Raw genomic sequence first — 25,396 nt, forward strand, 5'->3', positions numbered from 1 at the left:
GAGACCCTGGGCTTGTTTTAGATTTTCAGCTTGCAGTCAGGACTCTACCTTTCAGTCCTGTCTGATTGTTTTATTTACCTGAGGTGTTGGCCCATTTCCTAGGTTGTAGACACGGGGGTGCAAAAGTGAGAGCAGGATACTGTTTCTTCTTAGTGATTCAGTCTTGCTCAGGGGATATATGCCCATTCCCTCCTTTATTCCTTATTCTTTCTGATACAGTACTTTTTAGTTTTGGGAGCTTGTTGTTGTTGTTGTTTTGGTACCAGGGATTGAACTCAGGGGCACTTGACCAACTGAGCCACATCCCCAGCCCTATTTTGTATTTTATTTAGAGACGAGATCTCACTGAGTTACTTAGCACCTCGCTTTTGCCAGGGCTGGCTTTGAACTCAAGATCCTTCTGCCTCCGCCTCCTGAGCCGCTGGGATTACAGGCATGCGCCACCACGCCTGGCTCATTGTTGTTTTAACAACTTAACAAGATAGAATTCTCATACCATCTATATGGTTCACCCATTTAAAATGGGTGGTTTTTAGTATATTTGCATGGTTGTACAACCAGCACCTCAGTTAATTTTAGAATATTGCCATAAAGGAAACCCTGTTCCCAACCTCAGTCACTGCTAGATCTCCTGAGCCCTCCAGGCCTAGGCAACTACAAGTCTATTGTCTGTCTCTGTGGATTTGCCTAATCTGGACACGTCATGTACCATGCATGATCTTTTGTGACTAGCTTATTTCATGTAGCATAATGTTTTCAAGGCTCATCAGTGTCATTTCACGTATGAATGTTTCATTCCTTTTTATTGCTAAATAATATTTCATTGTATGACTACCATTTTTTCTTTATTTATTCATTAGTTGTGGGGATATTTAGGATGTTGCTACTTTTTGGCTTTTATGAATAGCACTACATCTATGTACTAGTTTTTACATTGACAAATGTTCCCTGTTGGTTAGTTACCTGGGAGCGAAATTACTAAGCGTTGATACAGTTCTTAGTTTATTGATAGATTTTAATTTTTTCTTTCCTTTTTCTAATCTCCTGTTTTCTAGTATTCTTTATAATACCAAGAGTTATTTCATGTACTCAGTAAATGTTGAGTAAATGAATGAAATACTGACATGGTTTAGTTATATCTCAGTACACATGATGAAATAGTTTATATAATATTATTCGTAATTTTGTTCTTGAGCTCTTTTAAATATTTGTATTCAAGATTTGCTTATATTCCACCCTGTTCCAGAATGGACTTCAAACAGCCCACCAAGAAGCAATAATCAGGTGAACAGTTGGTATCTGGATTTGGTCCCCTAGGTTCAAACCCTAGCACTTCTCAGAGTCTTGGTTCTATTTTCCAAAGATAGATTTTTCCAGATGAAATTTAATGTGTGCAGATCTAGCCAGGCATGGTGGCACACTCTCTGTGATCCCAGTGCTTCAGAGTGGCTAAGGCAGGAAGATTGCAAATTCAAAGCCAGCCTCACTAAGTTAGTTAAAGCCTGTTTCAAAATAAAAGGTGAATGGGGCTGGGAATGTTGCCCAGTGGTTTAGCACCCCTGTGTTCAATCCCCCATACCAAAAAAAGTTCTTTAATTTTCAAACATAAACAAAAATGTTGAAGTAATACAGTGAACCCCATTACCTAGCTTCCCCAGTCATCAGTATGTTGACATACCTCCCACCCCTTTTTTGCTAGTTTCTTTTCCAGTTTTACTGAGATATAATTTGTAGACCATAAAATTAACTGACCATAAGTGTACAGCTCAATGATTTTCAGTACATTTATAGAGCTGTGCAGTCATTACCACAGCCCAGTTTTAGAACATTTCCTAAATGACATCAAATATTAATGTCATCAATATCTAATCATAGACACAGTCATAAGTGATCTTTGAGTTTATTGCATTCAAACAGTGAGTGACTTCTTTTCGTGATATTATGTTTTTTTTAACATCCCATCAGATGACCTTCTAGTTCATTCCTGAACAAGAAGGTAAAGGTGAATTGAGTTACTTTTATTCTGTTGTTGAATATCTCTTACCCGTTCTAGAGTAAGAATGTACCAGATGCCATATGACTACTCTTCTGATGTAGGAGAGAGCTGATATCTCTTTTCAAGTTTTTCTCTAACATTTTAAATCTTCCCTCACCAAATTATAGTTGTACTTAATATAGTCTTACATGCACATGAACTGAGATCCCTGGCTTTTAACACTGCAGAGGAATGTCTTTTTGAATATTAAAGACAGAAACATAAGTGAAAGAATAATTGTTCACAAGAGACTGAAAGAAGTTGACATTTTTATTTTTCGAGTAAATCAGTTTAAAAAGACTAAAATGTTCTAGCATCATGACATGTGAGAAAGTTTGTTTCGACATTTATTTTTCCATCTTCACTCTTCATTGTATTACTTGTAAAATAACCCAAAAGTAACTATGGAGATATAAAGTGTATTGTAAAAAAAATTTTTAAGGATTTGCAAGTTTTTAGATTATGAAATTTCTAGAAAGTGAAGGTATTTTGAGTTCCTTCTCTCCTACTCTCTCTCCCTTGAGAGAGAGAGAGAATAAATGAAGGCATTTCAAAATGGCATTAGTTGGTGTGTCTTTGTTTTAATACCCACTCCCTTCACACTCCCTGTCCCCCTTCCTTGCTTGATTTTTCTTCAGAGTACTTATTGCCGTTTTGCATGTTGTGGATTTTACTTGTTTGCTGTCTGCCTCCATTCCTTTTCCTGTTCCTGATTAGAATGTAAACCTGCTGAAAGTTGTGATTTCAGTTTCTTCATGCTGTAAAGTGCCTCAGTACCTGGAACAATGGCTGAAATACAGTGGGTGCCCCCTAAAACTTGTATGAATGAACACACCAACCATCTATTGAGCCCCTTGAAGATTCTGATAAAAGCAAAGATCTCTCTTCCCAAAAACTGTTGTGTGTGGTTTTAGGAGCTTTACACACCTATGAAGCCTATTCAAGGGACCCAGATTAAAAATTCCTGGCTAAGATTCAGTCTGTTATTTTTGAGACAATGTATCTACCCTTTAAAAATGAAAAGAAACTTATGTGAAAGATGTTATTAGGAAATAGAGGGAAGTTGCAAGCAAATCTAGGCTGTTTTCATTTTCTTCACAAGATTTACAGACAGAAATACAGAATAATTATAGCACTGTTACTATAATGGGCCACTTAGCAGAGCACACCGTATCTAATAATTTGGTACAGAATAAAGAACACTTTCCAATATGTGAGTAAAATTAAGTAGAATGGGGTCCATTGGAGCCCTGGACAGTACTAGGCATTTTTCTTTTTTCATTTGCATGCCACCAATTTCTGCAGAAAAATAGATTAAATGAATTAATAAAATATGACTCGAATATGGTCAGTTCATACTTTCAAGCACAATTCATTCCTGCTATTATATTTGTTAAACAAAATCTAGAGGCTGAGAGTCTGTGTGCAGTACAAGTTGAGCATCCTTATGAGAAATGCTTGGAACCAGAAGTGCTTATTTGCATAAATACAATGAAATATCTTAGGGACGGAACCCAGATCTAAACTCAGAATTCATGTATGTTTCATATACACTTTTTACACATACCCTGAAGTTCATTTTATTATAATTTTAGTGCATCTGCATTTTGACTTGCACTCATCACATGAGGTCAGGTGTGGAATTTTCTACCTGTGACATCATGCTGACTTTCAGAAAGTTTCAGATTTAGGAATTTCAAATTAAAGGATGTATTAACATTGCTTTAATATCAGAAAACCTCCTACTTGAGTAGGTGGTAACCAGCAATAGACAAATCTTTATTAGCTGTGCTCTGACGGTCTCTTGTATATGGAGAATATAACCTCCTCAAGCCACCATCAGTACAGATAGGGAACTTGTTAGACTGCACAAGAGTGTCATGGAACTTAAGGTCAAAGGAAGTGGAGATTTGGGAACAAGTCATTCTCTCCATCTCTGGAGGTTCGTGTGCTCTTTTCTTTCTCTTGGGCTTCTGTGTCATTTGTCCTGTTTTACAGACTAGCATTCACTGTTTCTCAGGGCATAGGGCCCCAGCAACCCCAGGTTTATAGGGCCTCTTAGTTCAGAAGAGCAGTAGAAATTGACTAGACTCCTTGGTCTCATTTCCAAATTTCTAAGACAGTTTGCTAATCCTACCCTGTATAGGTTCCATGCACACCTCTGTCCAGAGTTTGACTGGAGGCAGGTTATACAGCCCTCTGCCCTCCTAACCAGGCCTTGATTAAGGTCTCTGTAAGGGCTGTGGACAGAGTAGGTGGCTCAGCTCTGAAGGATGGTGTACATCTAGGGATTCAGCCAGAAATTGGGACTGAAGACCTGACTATGGGTGGGGGGAAGGGCTGAAGGATGTCTTATTGTAGTCTGCTTATTCTTTTGTCAGAGAAATTTGTTAGATATATATTTTTTTTAATTGTGCTTTTATTTTAGGTGTACCAACAGTACCATTGTTGCCACCACAAGTAAACCAATCCCTCGCTTCTATGCCACCAATGAACCCAGCTACTACGTTACCAAGTAAGCAAGAGGGCCTGGAGATGCATGTGGTGATAATATTTGCATCTGAAAACAACCTGCACCTGTGCGGTGGCTGTTTAAGCCTCTCCCCATCCCCCCTCCACCCTCCATCCTCATTACTGGGGTTGAACCCAAGGCCTCACATTCTAGACAGGCTAAGACAGTGCTGCATCCTCAGTCCTGCTTATGCCTTTTAATGATCATTTTACCTCTGCAGTAACTTTGTGGTAAAGGAGAGAAAGTGGCCCCTCTTCCTTAGCAGACAAGGAAACAGACATTAGTTAGCTATCTATCCCAGGGCTCCTTACCCCAGCCAACGACCACCCACCCCCCAGTCCCACAGTGCAGTTAGCACTTTGTGATAGTTGTTCTTGTGAATATCCTGGAAGGGGATGTTCTTTGGGTCTTCAGTAGCTCTAACATTAAATCTTTCTGTTTTTCTCTTAGCATTGCCAGTGAAGAGCAAGCCCCTTTATCTAGCTGAAACAATGAAATATTATTTCAATGATTAAATGTACTTTGATTGTGAGGGCCTTTAATTACATAGTTAGAGTTGTTATGCATTTTGTTTGTTTGTTTGTTTGGTCCTGGAACACAAGTCCTCATGTATGCTAGGCAAGCACTTTACCACTGAGCCACATCCCCAGCCCTTTTTGTTTTATTTTGAGACAGGGTCTCAGTTGCTGGCCTTGAATTTGAGATCCTCTTGCCTCAGTCTCCCAATTTTCTGGAATTACAGCTTGGGACACCCCACCTGGCTGTCGTTATACTATTAAGACAGGAACCAAGTTTGTACACACAGAGTGAAGATGGTTAATTGCTGCCAGATTGACTTGGGGAGTTGGGGTGGTAGGTTTGTGTAAAACGATTGTTACTACTTTTGCAACTATGAGTCTGAAATCATCTCAGAATAAAAAAGAAAACCAGAGAGACTGTGAGCCTCAACAAAGAAAAATTCAGTTCCATTTACTCCTGTAGTGACTGGAATAAATCATCCTCTCTCTCAGGCACTAAGGCCATTGTTGCCATTCTTGTTCCAGGGTTTCAAGGGTGTAAGTTATTTGTTTTAACTTTTACCCACTTAGCCATCTAAATGGCTTAGGTAGAAATATATTTCAGCTGAGTGAGATTTTGTTGTTGTTGATATTTTGGACAAAACTGACACATTTAGTGAGCCTCTGGTATTTGCACTTTGAAGTGGGTCATACATTTTTCAGTACACAAGAATCTGTTTCCTTCCCTAGATGAAGTGATTTACTTTTCCTTCTCTTCCCCACTCTGTTCAGGTCTGATGCCTCTGCCAGCAGGACTCCCTAACCTCCCCAGCCTCCCCAACCTCAATCTTCCCGCACCACACCTCCTGCCAGGGGTTGGCTTACCAGAACTCGTGAATCCGGGTATGTTGCACATCTTACCCTCCTAGGACCCTGCTAATAAATAACTATTCAGGAAAGCCAGTCCTTAGTGCAGTTTATTTCTGGAAAGGCAAATTGGTTTAACAAATTTCAGCTACTTTGAATAAAAATTAATCTTTTTTATTTAAAAAGCTTTAAAAAAAAAAAGAAGAAGAAGAAAAGGAAAGAAGAATATCTTTGTGATTCCTCGGCTTGCTGCCTCCCTCCCTTTTTTCCTCTCTCTGCATCCTGATAGCTCAAGCACCAGAAAGGCCAGCGGTAGAAATAAAGGGCCGTGGTGTGACATTGCCACACTGAGTTTGGTGAAGAGGGTTCAGTTTGCCCAGTGGAGATGAATGAATCCCTGTTATTCTCTTCGTATCTGTGGCAGCATCCGTTAGGAGAGCAGTGCTGCTTATATTGTGCAGTGCAGGCTGTAAAATGATCAGACCTGCTCAACCAGCTGGGCTTGTTGTTTGATAAATATTCCCCTTTATTCACAAATGTTTTATAGTAAAACCTGAGAGATTTTAGCTGCAGATAGTTAAATTAAGGTAGTTAAGACATGCAGAGTGACTGTGCTCAGATTTTGTGCATGGGGGAAAATGGAGCAGCAGCACCCATACATCTGTCAGAGCCAAGATTCCCCAGATGAGCAAGACCAAGCGGCCCCTCAGAGATGCCAAGGAATTTACTGTACCATTGTACTCAGTGTCACTGTCATGTTTCTGCCTAAAACAACTGTCCCTCTGTAGCTCTCACCACCTGTGTGTGTTCTTTAACTCACTTAGTTTTCAGTGCAGGGGAAGTCCTGGTAAACTCAAACTGCCACTTACTGTCCTAGCACCCCCTCCGGCTTTTCTTTTTGGTCTGTATTCCTGGTTCTTCCTCTGCCCTCTCTCTATGTTGACAGGCTCTCCATGTTGTCAGAGCAAGAAGGGTTGTGCCAGCCAGTGGTCAGCCTGAGCATATGTTTGACAGCCTGCCTTTGTTTCTGTAATACTCCTTTCATGCTTTCTGCATTGTAAAATCCTCAGAATGAACCCACCCTCAGTAATACCAATAGTCATCAATCTCAGGGCTACTAAGACACTGAGTCCCTGTGTCAACGCTAGGAGAGGGGCTGCCCTCCAACCTCTGCTTTCCACAACTTTGCAGGAGGGTGGCTCCTGCATTTCTTCATCCTGGTTCTAACCACAGAAAGGTGTAATGCAGCCTGCATCTTGGCTCAGGGAGCAGGAGTCCTCCTCTCCCACGTCCGGTGTAGCTGCATTGCCCGTAGGTGGCTAACGTTGTATCCGCCTCCCCTCAATCTATTTTCCTCAGTGCTGGACTGAGTCACCTGGAGCCTAGAAGCCTGGGAACCTCTGCCCAAGGCCAGCTGCTCCTGCTGCTGCAAGATGTATTTAACTCTGTCATGGCCTCCAGCTAGAGATAAGCAGAAGTTGTGATTTCTGTTCTGTCCTCAGCTTCCGCATTCCTAATGAGATGCAGATAAAGGCAGTCACCTGATGATGAAAGCTGCTCTCTGAGTGCTGGGAGGATATGTGATCTGTGCCTTTTTGTCCTAGGTTTGCCACCTCTTCCTTCCCTGCCTCCCCGAAACTTACCTGGCATTGCACCTCTCCCCATGCCATCCGACTTCCTCCCGTCATTCCCTTTGGTTACCGAGGGCTCTCCTGCAGCCAGCTCAGGGGAGCTGCTGTCTTCCCTCCCACCCACCAGCAGCCCATCTTCTGACCCTGTCACGACTACTGCAAAGGCAGACGCTGTCCCCTCACTCACTGTGGATGCGACGTCCCCCACCTCCAAGGCCCCTGCCACTGTTGAGGACAGAATCAGCGACTCCACCCCAGCCAGTGAGAAGCCTGTTTCTGCAGTTACAGTTACGGATGCAAACACTTCTGAGTCACCTGCACTCTGAACCTGTCTTCAGAATTGGCGTGGTGTATTTATTTAACCACGGGAGCATATCTGGAAATGCAAACTATCATTAATTTCATACTAGTTTGTACCGTATCTGTAGGTGTCCTGTAAATAATTCTAAGGGGAAAACTAAGCAAGCGGACGTGGGTTTGTATCCTGCCAAGTTGGGGTGGGGGCTCACGGGCCAGGGAGGGAAATGTTAGAAAGTGCTTCTATTTCAAACAACCAAAAAGTCATAAGGGTGTCTTGCAGCCAGGCGTCCACTGCCATTCTGGGGTGTACATCTTTGGAAAAGGAGGTGGCAAGGTGTCCACTGGGTTCCTTGCCTCCTACTGCTCCTTCTGTAAGAAAATGGAATATTTTATGCCTAGTGCTCACACACATTTCTTGTACTTTGTAAATCGTTGGGAGAATGCAAACCACCTCACTAAATTGTAGAAGGAAAAGATAACTTTACTTTTGGTCTCAGTGAGTCACATCTCTATTAAGGTTTACACAGAAATTCCAGTTGGAGATGTTTGTTAAAGTTACACAGTGTGCACTATTAATTGAACATCTTTTTATTCAGCCTGTACACAGATCCTTGTTTTGAGCTCTCAGAATTACTCAGACAACATTTTGTAACTGCTGCTGTTGCTTTCTACATCCACCGTTAAGATGGCATTTAAAGAGAAATAAAGGAAATGTTGCACAGTTTTAAACCAGAAGGTGGCACTTTGTGGCTACTTATAATATAACTATACTGGGGAAGCAGAGATATAGCAATAAATTACTGTAATTTTACTTTTCTTCCTGTGTTACATTTAAATTGCAACTCAGTTGCCATGCGTGTCGTGTGTTATTCTCCAGTATGTCCCAGGTCTTTAATTGTTTATGATTTATGTTTGCTTTTTTCTAAGCTTTCTAAGAGATGGTAAGTTAACTGGAATTGATTTATTGAATGAAATTCATAAAATTAAATGTATATTATATCCCTGATTTTGAAATAATATGAAAGAGGTTAATTGGGTTTTGACCTAATACTAGTATAAAGTCACAGGTCCCTTGCAGTGATGGTGGAACTGAGGTGCCACCATGGATGACTCATCGTTGACCACTCAGCTGGAAACGAGTTGTCAACACCATTCCTGCTCTGACAGGAGGCCCAGCACAGGCCAATTTTTAGACTCTATCCATTTCTGGAGTCAAATATGTAGTAAAACTAAGTGATAAAAGAAAGCTCCAGTCTAGACATGGCTTCTGCTTGCATGACAAATATTTCCAGAATATTTCTTTGTGTTAACAATCATTGTTTTTGCAAAGGAACTTATAGCAGATAGGGATAATATTCATAAGCACATTTTAAATGTTAACAGTTTTTGGCTTTCCAGGACAGGGAAAGTGATAATGTTATCACTTTCTAAAAGATGTTCACATTAAAAACAGTACAAATGTTAAGGACATCTCTTAGGGAAAGCAAGTGAGTGATTTTCAAACTTTACACAATTATTTCTTTTGACAGTACTTCCTCCAAAGCAGTGTTTCTTAACTCTTGAGGTCACAGTTCCCATTTAAGAATGACAGCCCTGAACCCATCTTCCTGAGAAACTACCCATAGGCATGTATGGAAGGCCTAGGGGGAAAGCAACTCTTGACACTCACGAAGAGGGTGGCATGGCCTTGGCCGAGATTGGCTCTCTGGATCTTCTCTGAGGTAGAAAACACTTTGGTATTCTCTACTTTCTTCAGGAAAACCAGTTTCAGTCTTTTTCTTTTTTGGTACTGGGGATTGAACCCAGCATCATGCTCACTCACCTCCTGCACCCTTAACCCCTTTAGCTTCAGCCTTTAAAGACGATAGAAGGTCTTGTTCCAGGTTCCCAAGACACAGATATAAGATGGTGTCCCTGGCAGTAGCCCATCTGTGGGGCCTCTTAGGAGAGACAGGCCAAGGATTCCATCTTTAGGGTACTCCAGGATAAGTGCTGTAGTCATGGATGTGGAATTCCACTGCAGCCCCTGGGGCAGGAGCCCAGAGTCAGAAGGACCTTGGATAGCTGGAGTTGCTTCAGCATGTGCCTAGGTTCACACAATACAGGCACACAGCAGTGACGGCAGGGTTGGCATTGATTTGGAGTAGACTCAGTTACCTCAGAAATTCTCAAGAGTATCTTAAACAAAAAAGCTTATTTCTCTCCCATGTTCAAATAGAGGTAGTCAGTCTGGCAGATCTGGCCCAACAATGCCAGAAACCTTGGTCCATCTTGTAGCTCTACTGGGTGACGTTTCCATTCCCAAGGTCATATCCTGGCCTCAGATGGCAACTGAAGCCCCAGCCATTTGTCCTTGTTCAGTCAGAAGACAAAGATGTCTCCTCACTTCTTTAGGGATCACTTGAGAAAAGTTTCATGCAACACTGTGGCGTACATCCTTTTAGGCAGCGTGAAGCCATGTGACCATGTCTACCTGAAAGGCTGAGCAAAAGCCTTTGGTTTCACAGCCACTGCAAGTGTCCTCACTGCAAAGGGAGAAGAGTGGCCAGTAAGGGACAATGAGCAGCTATGTGGAGCCTTTAAGGTGGGTGCACATGCAACCCTACCATTTGCCCAAGATTTGAGGGAACAGAAGAGACACTTCAGGAGAGGGGCACTGGGAAGAGAACAGACTGGGAAGAGCACAGAAGGCTTCTAGGGTGACATTTGCTATGAAGAGTTAGGGAGAAACTGCAAGGTTCGATGAGTCTGAGCCCCAGCCACTTTCACACAAACAGCATGGAGAAGTGTCACCACGGGGCAGCCTGGCCTTGCAGTGAAGTGTGAGAGGCTGAGCTCCAGGAGAGGGGAAAGGCCCACTGTCCCCCAAGGCCCGCAAAGATTCTTGAGTCTGGAATGACTTTACCTTTCCCCTGTTGATTTTTGTTCCTGTCTTATGTTTAGTTCATTACTAAATGCTCTTAGAACAGCTGCACTTGGTTCATTTCCTGAAAAGTTTGAAGACCTAGAAATGGCTTTGTGGCCTCTTCCTCACTGATGAGGCACCAAACGAATCTCCAGGATGGCCTTCAAGCATTGCTGTTCAGAGCTGTGAGGCCTGTGGGCTGCTGGAGCTGCTGTGGTGCCTCAGGACACGTGAGCCCACCTTTAAAAAACAGAAATACTGGGTGCAGTGACGCACACCTGTAATCCCACTGACTTGGGAGGCTGACACAGAAGGATCGCAAGTCCAAAGCCAACCTCAGCAACTTAGCGAGGCTGTAAGCCCTACTGAGACCCTGACTCAAAAAATAAAAAGGGCTGGGGATGTGGCTCAGTGGTTAAGCACCCCTGGGTTCAATTCCTGGTACAGGAAAAACAAAAAAGAACAAATGAATCAACTTCATGATAGTTCATCACAGTGTAACAAGTGAAGAGCTCATGAAGAGAGAGTTGTGGACCCTTGGTGATGGGAAAGGTCTCTGATAGCTGAAGAAGGATTAGCTGGGCTGACCCTTTAGCTGGTGGAAAAGGCACTAAAAAATCAAGAGATGGTCCCCCTGGAACTCCAATAGGAAAGCCCTGTGCTGCAGCCTTGGTCTGTTGCTATAGGTACATTTATTTTATTAGGAAATAAAATACATCTTATTTCAACAATGTGTCGATGTTTTTGTTTCTCTTTCTGAGTGGCCCTATTTGTTAAAGTTACCTTATAAGGAAGACTGGATCCCCCTCTCTGCCCTGAAGGCCTTCCCCTTTAACTATATTGAGCACCCAGCAAGAGTTTTAGCCCTACCTGCAGATTAGTCACACAGCAATTAGAATATGAATTCTGGGCTTTTGGAGTTTTTTCAAAACATCCCCAGGGAAGGAGGTGCGAGCCTGACGCTGACATCTTCCTCCCAGGTGATAATTAGGCCAAGCTGGTCCATAACGGGGAGGAGTTAAGGCCACAGGAAGGTCATTATCTGCCAAGATGCAGTTTAGCAAAGGTTAGAGGAGGGATACTATTATCGCTGATATTTTTTGAATTAGATCTGGGAAGAACAATTTTGAGCATGACTAGCCAAAGTGTTCATTTAAAGTCCTCTTGCATATCCAGCCACAAATTAAGTAGAATGGGTAGGTATTCAGACTCTAGAGCAACAGGCCAGTGAAAGGTCAAGTACAAACCACTCCCAGGCTAGTTTCCCCCAGAGCTCCGGGTCAGGGGGCTGGAAAGAATGTAACCCAAGGGTGCAGCCAGCTTCCAGGAACATTTTTTATCTGTTAGAGTGCAACTAAGAAGTGTGGAAACTGCTGCCTCTTCAGAGAGTACACAAACATGGCTACTGTGGTCACTCTTCAGTTCAAAGAAAGAAGACCTGAGGAAACGCCACATACCATCTGCTAGTGAAGGTGGGCCCCAGGAACTTTCAGTGTTGACAGTTGAGGTGGCTCCATGTTTCCCAGCAATAGACAAATACAAGCCCATGCTTCGAAACAGCCACTGGGACTTAAGGCAATAATCGTAACTAACGTTTATTAGGTGTCACTGTTCATGGAGTGAATGATGAGGTGAGCTCAACTCTGTTAGCCCTTTGCAGGACAGTCTGCACAGAAACGGGAGGTAGCCAACTGGTCTTCCAACACGATTCTTTGAACTGCGCTGTATATATTAAAATGTGACTAAATTGCCAACATTTAAATATCAGGTGTCACATAATCCAGATTTCTGGTTTCTCACGAAAAGTCAGTCCCACAGGAAAACAAGCACCCTCTTGAGCATGCACCTTCTTCCAGTCCTTTGGCCCACCTGACCCTGCAGGTGTCTCGGTTTGCAGTGCCCTGAGGTAGTGTCCTGAGTGCCCTGCAAGGTACTGAGGCTGGGGAAAAGCAGGGGACTGGGAAACTCATACTTCTCACAGGTCAGGCCTACAGAGGCCCTGGAGGTCCAGGCTCACCAGAAAACAAGGTCCGTCTTCAAGGACTTCATTCTTTGGAATCGAATGACTCCTGGTAGAATGGGTGCTAGGTTGACAAAATTTGAAGCAGCTGCTTAAACTACAAATCAAAGGGAGAAAATAGGTCCCTAGGCAATGACAAGGACAGTGACAGGTATTTGAGTTTTGCCAGCCTTTTCTCCCTAAGCCATATCCTGGGTCTCCAAACCCATTAATTATTTACCTTAACAACCAACTCTATTGGAATTTATCATCAGTTCTCTTTTGGGAGGACAAAAAGTTTAGTAAGAGTTCATGGAGGCCTTAATGACCTTCTAATCCTTCCTCCTGGTGAGAGGGATCTACTGTTTGCCCAGCTCTGGCCTGACCAACCTGGTTTGACACTCAAGCCTGGCACTCAAGCCTGCCTGAGGTTCAAGGTACTCAATGTACGCATCTTTGAAAAGCACTTAAATTAGGGTAGCTAGGGGCAGAGATACAAGAACTTCTCGTTTCTTCTCTTATATACTCCTTTATTATTAAAATTATTTTTTGTGTTGTTGGGAATTGAACACAGGGTTTTTGTACATTCTAGGCAAGTATTCAATCATTAAGTGACATCCTCCAGCCCCCCTGAATTTTAAAAAACACATTTGAATAACCTTTTAATCAGTATAAATAAGAGGGTGGGTGGTTGTTTTCCATCTTGGGGGGAAATGAAAGACTGAGTCACAGAAAGCCTTATTCCATGTTGGTCTTCTTACAGCTTGACCTCCCCAGCAGCATCTCAATGGTGCATGCTATGGCTGGTCATTAGAGGAAGCTACACTCAGGTCATACACTGAGAAGTCCTGACACTGGCCCTAGATCGGAATCATCAGTGATGTCTTACTAGACTTGCACAGTGAATGATTTCCAATATTACTTTGCGATTGTACGTCAGTTTGGCCAGGAATGTCTCCACTCCACATGTATAGACACCTGTGCTGAAAGGCGGGTGTGGAACCCTGTGGCAAGCATCCACATTGCATCTAGGTGTTGTTTTGGCCTTTCAGTCTCTGGAAATAATTTTAGCCATCAGGTATGAGAAGCACACCTAGTTCTAACATTGGTTCATTTGAAATCAGTAGCTAAAAAAACCTGTGTGCTTCTTGGCAGTGAGGTGCAAATTCCATCATCTTGTTAGGGAGCTGAATAAAAGCAGGAAGAACCAGACTCCCGTTGAATGAGTCCAGGAGCTCAGAGCTCATTTGTCTGCATTGGTCTCTGCCAAGGTTATGGTTTTCTTTTCCTGAAATGACTATAAATAAAAAAGGCATGCAACTGCAGAGATAATAAAATTCATTTTTAAATTTGTCTCTCTAGAGTTTAACGAATGGGGGGAGGGGAGATGTGTCAGGTCAGGTTCTGAACTCAATCCCATGGACTGGTGTTACCCACAGTGTGATGTACATTAAAAAAAAAAAAAATTCTAATTTAATACGTAGGGTTTATTTTAACATGTTTTGAAAAAATAGTTGCTTTGAATAAGGCTAAAGTCGTTTCTTTACAAATAAACTCCAGTGAGAAAAAGGAACCAAATTAAAAGCAAGCCCTGGGTTGATTGTGCATGGCAGGCCCAGTGGTCGGTCAGTTTTCCTCTTCTTAAGCAGGTGCGTACTGAGACCTCAAACCGAGGCTGGGAGGGTCTCAGTTTACGTCGTAGGAAAATCTGGGGTTAGGAGCTGAATCCAGGTCGGTCTGTCCGGTCTCAAGCCTCAGTTCTGCCCTAACATGGGGGTGCTCTCCGCAGATTTTTTTGGCACAACCTCCCTTGCTCCAGAAGGGACATCTTCCTGCTACTGCCCAAGTAGAGCGAGGACCGCCGCCAAGGAGGCGGCGCCGTGGGCCACCAGGTGGCGCTGCGAACCTGGGAACGCCGCATCCCGTCGGAGGCCGCGGGGTCTCCGGACCGGACTGGCAGGGTCCCTGGGCGGGGCCGGGCGTCGCTGGAGCAGCCGTGAAGGTGGGGGCGCTTTCCGTTCTTTGGAAGGAGGGTCGTGGTCCCGCTATCCTAGTACGGCAGTTTGGCCGTCTGTGGGATGCGAAAGAGTCTGGTGCTTTTACCAAAGAGGGCCCCTAAAATTTAAAGTAAATTCATTTGCTTTATACACATCTACCTGAGGAAGGTTAAAATAAAGCCGCGAAGCCCTTCAGGTGGTCGTGACACCCTCGAATGCCTCGAGGACTCATGAAGGGCCCCAGCCCCTCCTGGGGGGCTCGTCCCCTTCCAACCCAGACCCGCCTCCCTCCGCCCGTGCCCCGAGTAACGTAGGAGCCCGCGGCGGGGCCCCTCGCCCCGCGACCCCGCAGGACAGATAGCCCTGCTGCATAGACAGACCCAGGAGCACTTTGGTGGCGCTGCTGGGTTTGGACCCAGGTGTCTCTGAATCCAAAAACATTCCAAGACACGGTTTACAGATTAGTCATTTCGCATCCAGTCCGAGGAAGGCAAGGGACGGAGCTGCGCAGTTACTCCATCTAAGGCGCTCGGAGAAGGCTTTGGGAGGAGGCGGTACCAGGCCTCGGAAGGATCGATAGCTGTTCTCTTCGGTATTAAAGTGGAAAGGCATTTCAGGCAGAGGGAACGGCGTCTGCAAAGACAGGCAGGTAGGGGGCACGCAGGGCATCGAGGAACTCCTCACTGCTTTGGGCTGCAGTGTGGAGGGGGAAGCGTGGGTTGCAATCAGTGGCATCTGGAGGAGAGGTAGGGCCAGGTCGTGCAAAGCCTGAAATGGAGCTGAGATTGTGCAGTCCCAGGGACTTCATAAAGGGGTGCCTGTTGCTTGGGCAGGGCAGTACTCAAGGAGTTTGTCCTTTACAAAGACCAGTGGTTTGAAAAACCTCCTTGTTAGCAACCAGAATTATTTTGCAATTGACATACATGGAACGGAGGTTCAAAGCACGAAGCAACCCAGTCATCAGGTGCTATCTAATCGCCAGCTTCTGGGGGAGCTTCAACCATTGGAGAGGCGGCCATGCGCTCTTCCTGGGCATTGCATCTGTCTACCCTGCAGAGTGGCAGAGAAGTAGACGCAGAGTGGATGAATCAACGTGACCTTTGGGGACCGGGCGCCTTAGGGTTTGTACTGTCAGTCTTCGTGCCGCGGTGACTGGGACGTCTGGTTTAGCGGTCCCTTCCCCAGCACTCGCCATCTGCTAATTGACATCAAACAAGTTTAATTCCATGTGGTGAGCGCTAAATGATAGGACGAGGGTAGCAGGACTGGTGCATGGAGGGCACGCAGTGGGGTCCCTGTCCCCAACCCTGGCCATGGCCCTCTCTAGACCACACATCCTGAACAGGGACGGAGTTGGGTGGGGAAGCGCCGCTTTCCTGGTGGGAGGCACACATTGGTCAGAGAAGGAGATGGGGGATGCTTAGGATTACAACCTCCCACCCCTTCCCTCAAGGGACGTGTCTGTGTCTGTGACCAGGAGAGACTGCAGGGCAAGGGCTGCTCTGCCGCCATCGCCCAGGTTCAAGGCTTTGCCTTTCACCATCCAACTGGGGGAGAAATAGAATTTGATCCTGAAAATATCTCAGTAGAATTGCTTTTCTGTTAATTACCTCATCAACTCTCCTTATAAATCTCATAAAGCTGTACTAAACGTGATCTGCAGAAGGCGAATGTAATTTTTCTTGATATCGTATTGTAAATTAATTGAAGACTTTGCCTTGCCATTATTTTTGTCAATTCAAAGGTTTCTAAACAGTGCATTGGGGATTTTAAGGCTTCTCAAACACAGGAGTAATTTTAAAAGAAAATGATAAAAGTTGACATTCAAAAATTTCTGGGGACATATTTTTTCTAATTATTTTATTTTTTTATTTTTATTTATTTATTTATTTATTTTTATGTGGTCCTTAGGATCGAACCCAGTATCTCACGTGCTAGGCAAGTGCTTTACCACTGAGCCACAACCCTAGTCCAGGACATACTATTTCAGAAGAATGAAGCTGGTGAATAATAGAACTAGTGATGTTTAATCCAACTGTGCTTTAGAATCTGGGCTTTGGGGCCCCTCAGGCCAGGCTTTAAGCCCACCCGCCTTTCTACTTCACAATCTGAGCTAACGGCTTAATCTCTCAATGCCCCTCCCCCTGCTCCACCTACAGTAGGGGCATAATTGTGGCGTAGTTGTGGGAGATTCGAGAAAATGTTGGTTACAGTACCTGGTATACAGCAAGTGTCCAACAAATGGATCTCAGTGTTCTTTCCTTAGAGAACATGGTGTGGAGCTGGACTGCAGCCCAGTCTCAGTTTTCATTTGCTCCTCTGCTTAGGTATGGCCCCCCTCCCCATGGGTTTTCATCCAGAGCATGAGGTGGGTATCTCTTACTGTCTTGATGGAGGACATTATGTTAAGTGAAATAAGCCAGAAACAGACAGAAAAAATACTCATGTTCTCTTTCATATGTGAAAACTAGAATGGGAAATCCTAGAGGCCAGGAAGAGTAGATTGGGGGTAACACTGAGGGAAGATGAAATATAGGTCCCAAAGCACAGTTAGCAGGGAGGAGTTAGGTTCTGGTGTTCTGCAGCACAGTGGAGTGACTATAGCTCACAATACCCTGGAATCCATTTTATGACGATCTATAAGAGGAGCTCCAAGACTCCAAACATAAATGACAAGGAGAGGGACATGCTAGTCACCCTGATCTGATCAGTACGTACTGTGTATGTGTGTTGGAATGTCACCCTGCCACCCATCAGTACGTACAGTTACTACATGATGATGATGATGATGATGATGTCAACTCCAGGGATTCCTGTGGACTAGAAGTTTTCAGCGGAGCTGCGTAGGCTTCTGCTCCATACAACTCCCCAAATCTAGCAAGTCACCACAGACCAGCCACATTTGAGATCCTTTTTAAAAAGTACAGATTACATATAAAATGTTTCTGCCATGCAAGTTATTTGCTTGTTTGTGTTGTGACCAAGGTTTGAACCCTGGGGCACTTAAGCACGGAGCCACATTCACAGCCCATTTTATGTTTCATTTTGAGACAGGGACTCACTAAGTTCTTAAGGTCTCACTAAGTTGCTGAGGCTGGTTTTGAACTGGAGATCCTTCTGCCTCAGCCTCCTGAGCTGCTGGGATTACAGGCATGCACCACAGCACCCGGTTCATGAAAGTTAATGAGGGTGATAGAAATATAGTACCTCCTGTGCAGTTATTTGGGACCATAAGACTCCATTGTAGCAGGGAATGACACTTCTGGTCTGAAGGATTTGAGAACCAGGATGTCTCTCGCTCACCTCTCTTTCTGTACAAGTGACTGGAACCATAAAAATCAAGCAGCCTGGATGTCACAGTCACCACAGGGAGGAGATGTGTCTTGGAGAGTTGCCCAGGAGAGCCAGAGTAGATTTTGCATGATCTGACAAACCAACCTTTCTTTTGAGGGGTAGAGGTAGGGAATGAAGGTGGGTAACTTGTTATCATAGCTTCTCCCATCCTGTTTATTATACTATTTCATACTTAGATGGAAAAATAACCATAGCAAAAAGATTTCATACTTGTAGGGAAAAAACAATGAAACAAAAAATAAACCTAACACTTTCCTGAGGCAGTCTGGGTTAGGTGCCTGGGAAATCTACATGGAAGAGAACTTGGGTGCTACCATTTTTAGCCTTCTGTCAATTATTAAGCACTATTTACTAAAATTTATTAAGTTGTGTATGGCATAGTATTATCTGTGAAGAAAAAGGCAAAAAAAATAGAATAATATTTTAACCTATGTATATTTTTTAGAGTTCAGGATCAGGCTTAAATTTTTAATTCTGTGGTAATGGCAAATTACAATAGCTATCAGTGTTTCCATCGTGGTTTTATTCAACTTTATGATCCACTGAAGGAAAAAGTTCTAGTGCCAAAATGGTTGGTTTGTGAAACAGAGGAAAAGGGGCTTTCTGAAAGGTTTAGATTACAAATTCAAAACAAGGCACTTTGTTGCCACTGTGTCTTGCAGTGCCAGGCCACTAAATAAACGCAGGCATGCTGTTCCTCCTTACTAATGTAGGGCTGAAAATTTTCCTAGGGCAACTCTTTATGTCTTCCAGATTTTTATCTCTGAATGTGGCTTTTTCCAGAGATGTGGGGAGGAATTAATTTCATACAATAAATTCCCTATGGAACATGAAACTTGACTTAAGCATATCCATGATCATTAGCAGAATGAACATCTTCCATAGATGTTACTAGAAAGTCCATTACTTTTTCTAAATCTTCCTTACAAATAAGTCGATTTACTTAAGGATCTCGACCTTCCTTATTTTTTAACTTTAAAAAACAGCAAAATATAATTTAAATAGCATTTTAGTATAACTCTGTTTCATTAAAGGTTATCACATTCTCCCAAGGAAACTGCAAAGCACGTCTACTTTTGATCAAATGTAGAGCTAGTACATTTGAATATAAAAGTGCTGTTGATTCAAGACAATAAGAGAATACTGCCCATGTTGTTTAAACGTGTTTAAAGTTTCTGATCGCATACCATCTTGGATACTATATGGCTAATTCCGCTTCTTGAATGACCTCATAATGCCCTAGTTATTATTCCAAACTCAATTTCTTTTAAGGTTTTATAGCAAAAACTATGTGTATATATATTCTACACCTCTGGGAAGAAAGCTTACAAATTGAAAAAAAAAATCCTACTACTAAGTTAAAGTTCATTGTCAAAATGAAATATTAGTAAATTTTCTGTCACATTAATCTAGAAGCCACCTATGCTAATATTCATGATGGCTTGACCAGAAAGTCTTGAGATCCAAATAGCATCCCTAAGGTAAAGACAAATGGGAGAGGCTTGGGAAACAACCGCATAGTAGTCCTGTGCCTCCTGGGTCAATGTGCCAATTTCCCCGAAAGCGGCATGTACTAGGATGGAGGAGGGAGACAGAGTCTGCCCAGTCACAGTGACAGGCAGGGCTTATACTAAAGTTATGCCAGAAACATGTTAAAACTCAGAAATACATCCAAACCAGTTGGTAAGTAAGTGGTTGCTGTCTGGAATCTTCTAAGCAACCTCCCAGCTCCTTCCCCTTAGGGCTACCCAATGACCCACCGTAGAGGACTGTTACAGTTTAGGTACTAGGTGTCCCCCACTGCTCGTGTGAGATAATGCAAGAACATTCAGGGTGAGATGATCGGCTTATGATAGCTTGACCCAGTCAGTGCATTCATCCCCTGATGGGGTTAACTGAGTGGTAACTGAAGGCAGGTGGGGTGTGAACTGCAGGAGGTGGGTTGTTGGGGGTGTGCCTTAGGGGGATATATTTTGTACCTGGCCAGTGGAGTCACTCTTTACTTCCTGATCATGTGACCCACTCCCTTCTACCCTGCTTCTGCCTCACCTCAAGCCCTGAGGAATGGAACCAGCTGTCTATGGACTGAGACCTCTGAAACTGTGAGCCCCCAAATAAACTTTTCCTTTTCTAAAATTGTTCTTGTCAGGTCTTTAATCACAAAAGCGAAAAGCTGACTGAAAGAGGCCCTGACCTCTTCTGCACTGTGGCATTTGTTCCAAGCGTCTAAAGCTCATGTGGCATCAGTTGGGAACATTTCCCAAGTCCACTTCTGGTGTAATGTGCGTGTCAGGCAGGCATCATTTGTAGAAAGTGTTTAGATGTGGAAAATAAGCCTCAAAGAGATTAGTGACTCCCCTAATGTCACACAACTACTAAGCAACAAAGTTGGGAGACAAAGCCAGGTCTGACTTCCACACCTGTGCTTTCCGCCATTCATCCTTTTTCTGAATATCGCAATAGGAAGTTATGAATTTGGTAATTAGCAGGCAAATAGAGTTCTAAGAATGCAATATGATCATTTGAAACAAACTATGATGGATATTAAGAACAAATTAATCAAACTAACTTATTTTTTGGACCAGGTCATTCAAGTGTCTATGATTGCTATCCTGTTCTAGAACTATCTTCTATGTTAATGGCATTTAATGCACACGTTTCACACACTTTTTTTTTAATTGTTGCTTGTGCCAGGGATTGAATCTAGGGGCATTTTACCACTAAGCTCCATCCCCAGTCCTTTTTTATTTTCAGACAGGGTCTGCTAATTTGCTGAGGCTGACCTCAACAACTTGTGATCCTCCTGCCTCAGCCTCCCACACTGCTGGGATTACAAGTGTGTTACTGCACCCAGCCACATGTCAACAATGGTTGGGATGTTGTTCATGTTCATCATATATGATTATGGAAACAGTCTAGGTGTTTCCAATGAAAATGGATTATATGTTTAAAGGGAAATTTAAACTTTACATGCAGTATTTGGAAACCCAGGGATCGCTGCTCCATCCTATCAGGGTCATACTTGTGGTGGTGGTGCTGAGCATCGCATGTGGGTCGTTTTGTCAGTGTTAGATGACTCTGAGAAACGGTTTGGGGCCTATAACAACTAATGAATTTTACCCAAAGTTCCAGGGTTTCCCATTTGAGGAAGTTGTTAATAGAGTTGGTTTCACTAATGTTCTTATTAGAGAGTAGCTGGTACAGAGAGGAGTCGAGATATATTTCTGTGCTCCCAACAGTGCCGACAACCAGGCATGGAAGCCTCTCCAGGGTAGTTTACTGGATGGACCACATCTCACCTTATAAAACAACAGAAACCAGACAGAACAGGAAAAGGCCTGTGACCCACTCTCTCTCTTACCCAAAATGAGTTTGGGACTACATTTGCATTTTTATGGTGACAACTGTGTTTTCAGCTATTCAGCTTTGTGTCAGGCACCACTGAAGAGTTAGGAAGACAACTCAGTAAACAATGTTCGTAATAAAGCAGCTGTTAACAGGGCGAGGACCCTGCCCAAGACTGCGGGGCTTTTGCTTTGGTTCTCCTGCTGCCTACATGTTACCCTCTCCAAATCTGATTCCTCCTTTGTTAAAAGAGGGATAATACCAGCCATCCTACCTCAAATAGCTGTCATTAGCACAGAAAACTGGAGAGTAGGTGTAGGGTAGCATTGCCTCTGATGAAATAGCATAAATGGTCAAGGCATAATCCTTTTGGTAATTATAGTTCACACACAGTCACTATTTTTTTTATTTCAATTTGCTACATTTTCTCATCTTCCATTTTCAGGTAATCTAATTATCCCTTCTTTGAAACGAGCCAAGCATTGTATGACTACTTTTTCTTAGAATTTAAACTATGAAGACTACCAAAATTTTATACACAAGGCAAAAACAATAGAGTAATCTTTTGGGTCTTAAAGGAGAGTGATAATATCATGTCATTATACATGGTGTTTGCAGGATACAATTCTGAGTGCTTTTATATGTGCCTTGGTTTGTTCCTCACAACCAGACCTGTAAGTAGTACTTATCCTCATTTTCACATAAGGAACCTGAAACACAGGTAGTTAATTTGGTTCTAGAAATGTAAATTCTTGGGCTGGGGAGATAGCTCAGCTGGTAGAGTGCTTGCCTCACAAGCACAAGGCCCTGAGTTCGATCCCCAGTACAGAAAGAAAAGAAAAAGTAAATTCTTGGGGTTTTTTTGTTGTTGTTGTTTTGGTACCAGGGCTTGAACCATTAAGCCTCCAACCTTTTTGAGACAGAGTCTTGCTAAGTTCCCTAGAGCTTCACTAACTTGCTGAGGCTCGCCTCAGCCTCCTGAGTTGATGAGATTTCAGGCATTCACCACTGTACCCGACCAAAAATCTAAATTCTTAAATTATATTTTATTGCCTTAAAATAGTCCTATGTATGCAGACAATCCATATCCTCAGTGTTTTAAACAAATGAATTCTGGTTGAAAGGTAATACACTTGCTCTTTTTCCTGCTTCCAGGCTGCCATGAATGAAGCATCTTCCTTCTTTCATCCCCTGCCACCATGATGTGCTGCCTCACCTGGGGCCTAGAGCAATGGACTCGGCAACCATGGACTAAACCTCTGGAACCATAAGCTAAAACACCCTTTTCCTTCTCTGCATTGTTACCGTCAGGTCTTTTGGTCACAGCCACAACCCACCACAGAAATTAGTACATTAGTGGAGTCCTTGCTGTGACTAACCTGTCTGGTTCAGAAGCCTGTAGAGTTGGTTTGCTAGAATAGAAAAGTTTGGAGATGCAGGCTGGAGCAGTTTTTAAATGTTTAAGTGGAGCTTATGGGCAATTCTGATGGGAGCTCAAAAGATCAGAAAACCAATAAGAACGCATACTGTACTCATGAGGTTGCAAGGGTGGAATGGAAACTACTGGGAATTGAACTAGAGGCCACTAGTGTTATATTTTGGCAAAGACCTTGTCTATGTTTTGTTCATGTCCTGAGACTTTGTATGAGGCTGAATCCAAGTGTGGTGGACTAATTGATCTGGTAGAGGAACATTCAATGCAGCATAGCAGTTAGTTAGTAGCATGGATATTACTGCCATCATTCAGCCAGGATTACTATGAAAAATCAGGAACAGAGCTGAAGCACTTTAAAAATTTGCATGTTTGGCATGGAAGGTATGATTATTAGATTATAGACCCTAAAGAGATTGTAAGCATCTTCCACAGAGACAACAGGAGAGATGGCTGGAGGGAAACCCTAGAATTTGCAAGACCACACCCACCACAGGCTAAAGGATATAAAGGGAAAATTCCTTTTAGAACACGGGGGCACGCTGCTTGCATGGAGCAGGGGCCCTAGAAGTGGTCTCGTCAGGCTCAGTCACACCAGGCACTCAGAAGCCACAGTAGTCATGATTCCAGGGGGCCCAGGGACTATGCAAGTTGATGGTAGACCTCGGTGTCATCCATGTGGCGCTAGTTCTTCAGGAATGTAGGATGCTGGAGTTAGGAGTTCAGGAAGGCTCCCACCAAGAGTCAAAGGCAGGCCCAAAAGGTCAGGGAAAGTGTAGCAGGACTGGAGTCCCTCTGGGCTGCCCATGAAAGGGCAATGCATGAAGTTGTAAAGGGGAAGCCAAAGCAGGAACATACCCCAGAAATTAAAGAGATGCCAGTAATGTGGACTGTCTGCAAAGAAAAGTTATTGACACTGGCTGCAGAAAAAGTTGTGGGAAAAACCAGACTAAAAAGAGAACCCATGTGTGCTGTAACCGGCAAGGCTAAAGGGGTGGGGCTGCCCAATCCCTTTCCATAGGACATCTTGCCACCATGTCCTAAACGTTGTACACAAGTTATGGGACCTGTTTGCCCAGCTGGGTTTAGGTCTTGCTTTGGCCCCATCCCTTCTTTCTATGCCCCTATTTCTCCCTTTTGGAATGGGAATGTTTACTCTGTCACTGTATACTGGATATGTGTAACTAGCTTTTCATTTTTAGAGGGGAACACAGTCAGAGTGTTCTTTCAGTCTCAGAGGACACGTTGCATGTGTTACTTTTTGGCAATGTTGAAACTGTAAAGACTATGGGACTCTTGGAAATGAACTAAATGCATTTTGCATGGAGCTTATGGGGGCCAGGGCAAAATGTTATGGTCTGGATATATAGTGTCACCCAAGAACTTCTGTGTTAATGCAGGAATATTCAGAGGTAAAATTATTAGATTGAGAGCTGTAACTTAACCCATCTATTCTAGTTTGAATAGATGGAAGTTACTGTAGGTAGATGGAGTGTGGTGTGGCTGGAGGAGGGGGTCACTGGGGCATGCCCTGGAAGGGCTCAGCTTCCTGGTGGCTCCTTTCTCTGCTTCCTGGCTGCCATGAATGGGACAGTTTCCCTCATACATGATGTGCTGCCTCACCTTGGGTCCAGAGCAATGGACTAAACCTCTGGAACCATGAGCCAAAATAAACTTTCCCTCCTAAAAAGGAAAGCAGGCAGGCAGGTAGGCAATCAATCAATCAAGCGAGCGAGCAAGCGAGCGAGCAAGCAAGCAAGCAAGCAAGCAAGCAAGCGAGCAAGCGAGCAAGCAATGCATTTTAGTTCTAACTTGAAATAACTCTTCTACCAAGTTCCCTTCTGGCTTTATAAAAACAACTTTAAAGAATTTTTTGAAAAAATTCCAGGGGGTGCTATGGTACTGCTCAAAAAATGTAAAGGAGAGGGAAGAGAAAGTTAGGGAAGGTAAATGGAATTAATTGTATGTATTTTAGAAACTAAAGCTACTTCGAATCAAAAGGCAAGTTATATAAATTCTAAAACTGTTGCAGAGTGAACTGAAACCCAATAACCAGAACTCTAATAATTCAATTTAAAAACTAGTAGCTAAAAGCACTTTTTGAATTAAACATTCCAAACAATAAATACCTGCCAGTGTACTTATAAAGGTATAAGTAAGGCTTAAGATTTTATATAAAAAAGGAATATAATTAAACTATCAACCTAAATGAAATGTACAGTTGGCATTTCCACTAAAACATAGCCACTAACATCTGATGGTAATCAACACTGCATTTAATAAGTAATGATAAACAGCAAAGAACACAATAAACTCTTTAAATGTTTCAATGAAACTCCACCATTTTGGCTTCCTGTAACAAGGTATTTGTAGAGGTATTTGTTCACACTTTATGTATGATTTAACTGAAGGAGCTTGCTCTCTTCTCTTTTTTGTAAAGGAGAAGAGGATAGCAGTAAAGGAAAAAAATTCTTTTGGAAAGCAACCAAGAATCTCCCTAACTCCCAACTTAAAAAAAATTA

General features: G+C 43.1%; 1 protein-coding gene across 3 annotated transcripts in view; it reads left to right on the forward strand.

The window, feature by feature from the left end:
• Gorasp2 (golgi reassembly stacking protein 2) overlaps positions 1-11,468 on the forward strand; it is a 30,984-nt gene extending 19,516 nt beyond the window's left edge. For 2 of the 3 annotated variants that reach the window (XM_047545150.1, XM_047545149.1), the window contains exons 9-11: positions 4,464-4,550; positions 5,837-5,947; positions 7,516-11,468. In XM_047545150.1, the coding sequence (XP_047401106.1) occupies positions 4,464-4,550; positions 5,837-5,947; positions 7,516-7,868 (551 nt within the window). In that variant the 3' untranslated portion in view covers positions 7,869-11,468. The remainder of the gene's footprint in view (positions 1-4,463; positions 4,551-5,836; positions 5,948-7,515) is intronic. The other variant, XM_047545148.1, reaches the window with a different exon arrangement.
• Positions 11,469-25,396: the final 13,928 nt, after the last annotated feature.

This window comes from Sciurus carolinensis, chromosome 3 (assembly GCF_902686445.1).
Source record: "Sciurus carolinensis chromosome 3, mSciCar1.2, whole genome shotgun sequence".
Classification (NCBI taxonomy): domain Eukaryota; kingdom Metazoa; phylum Chordata; class Mammalia; order Rodentia; family Sciuridae; genus Sciurus; species Sciurus carolinensis.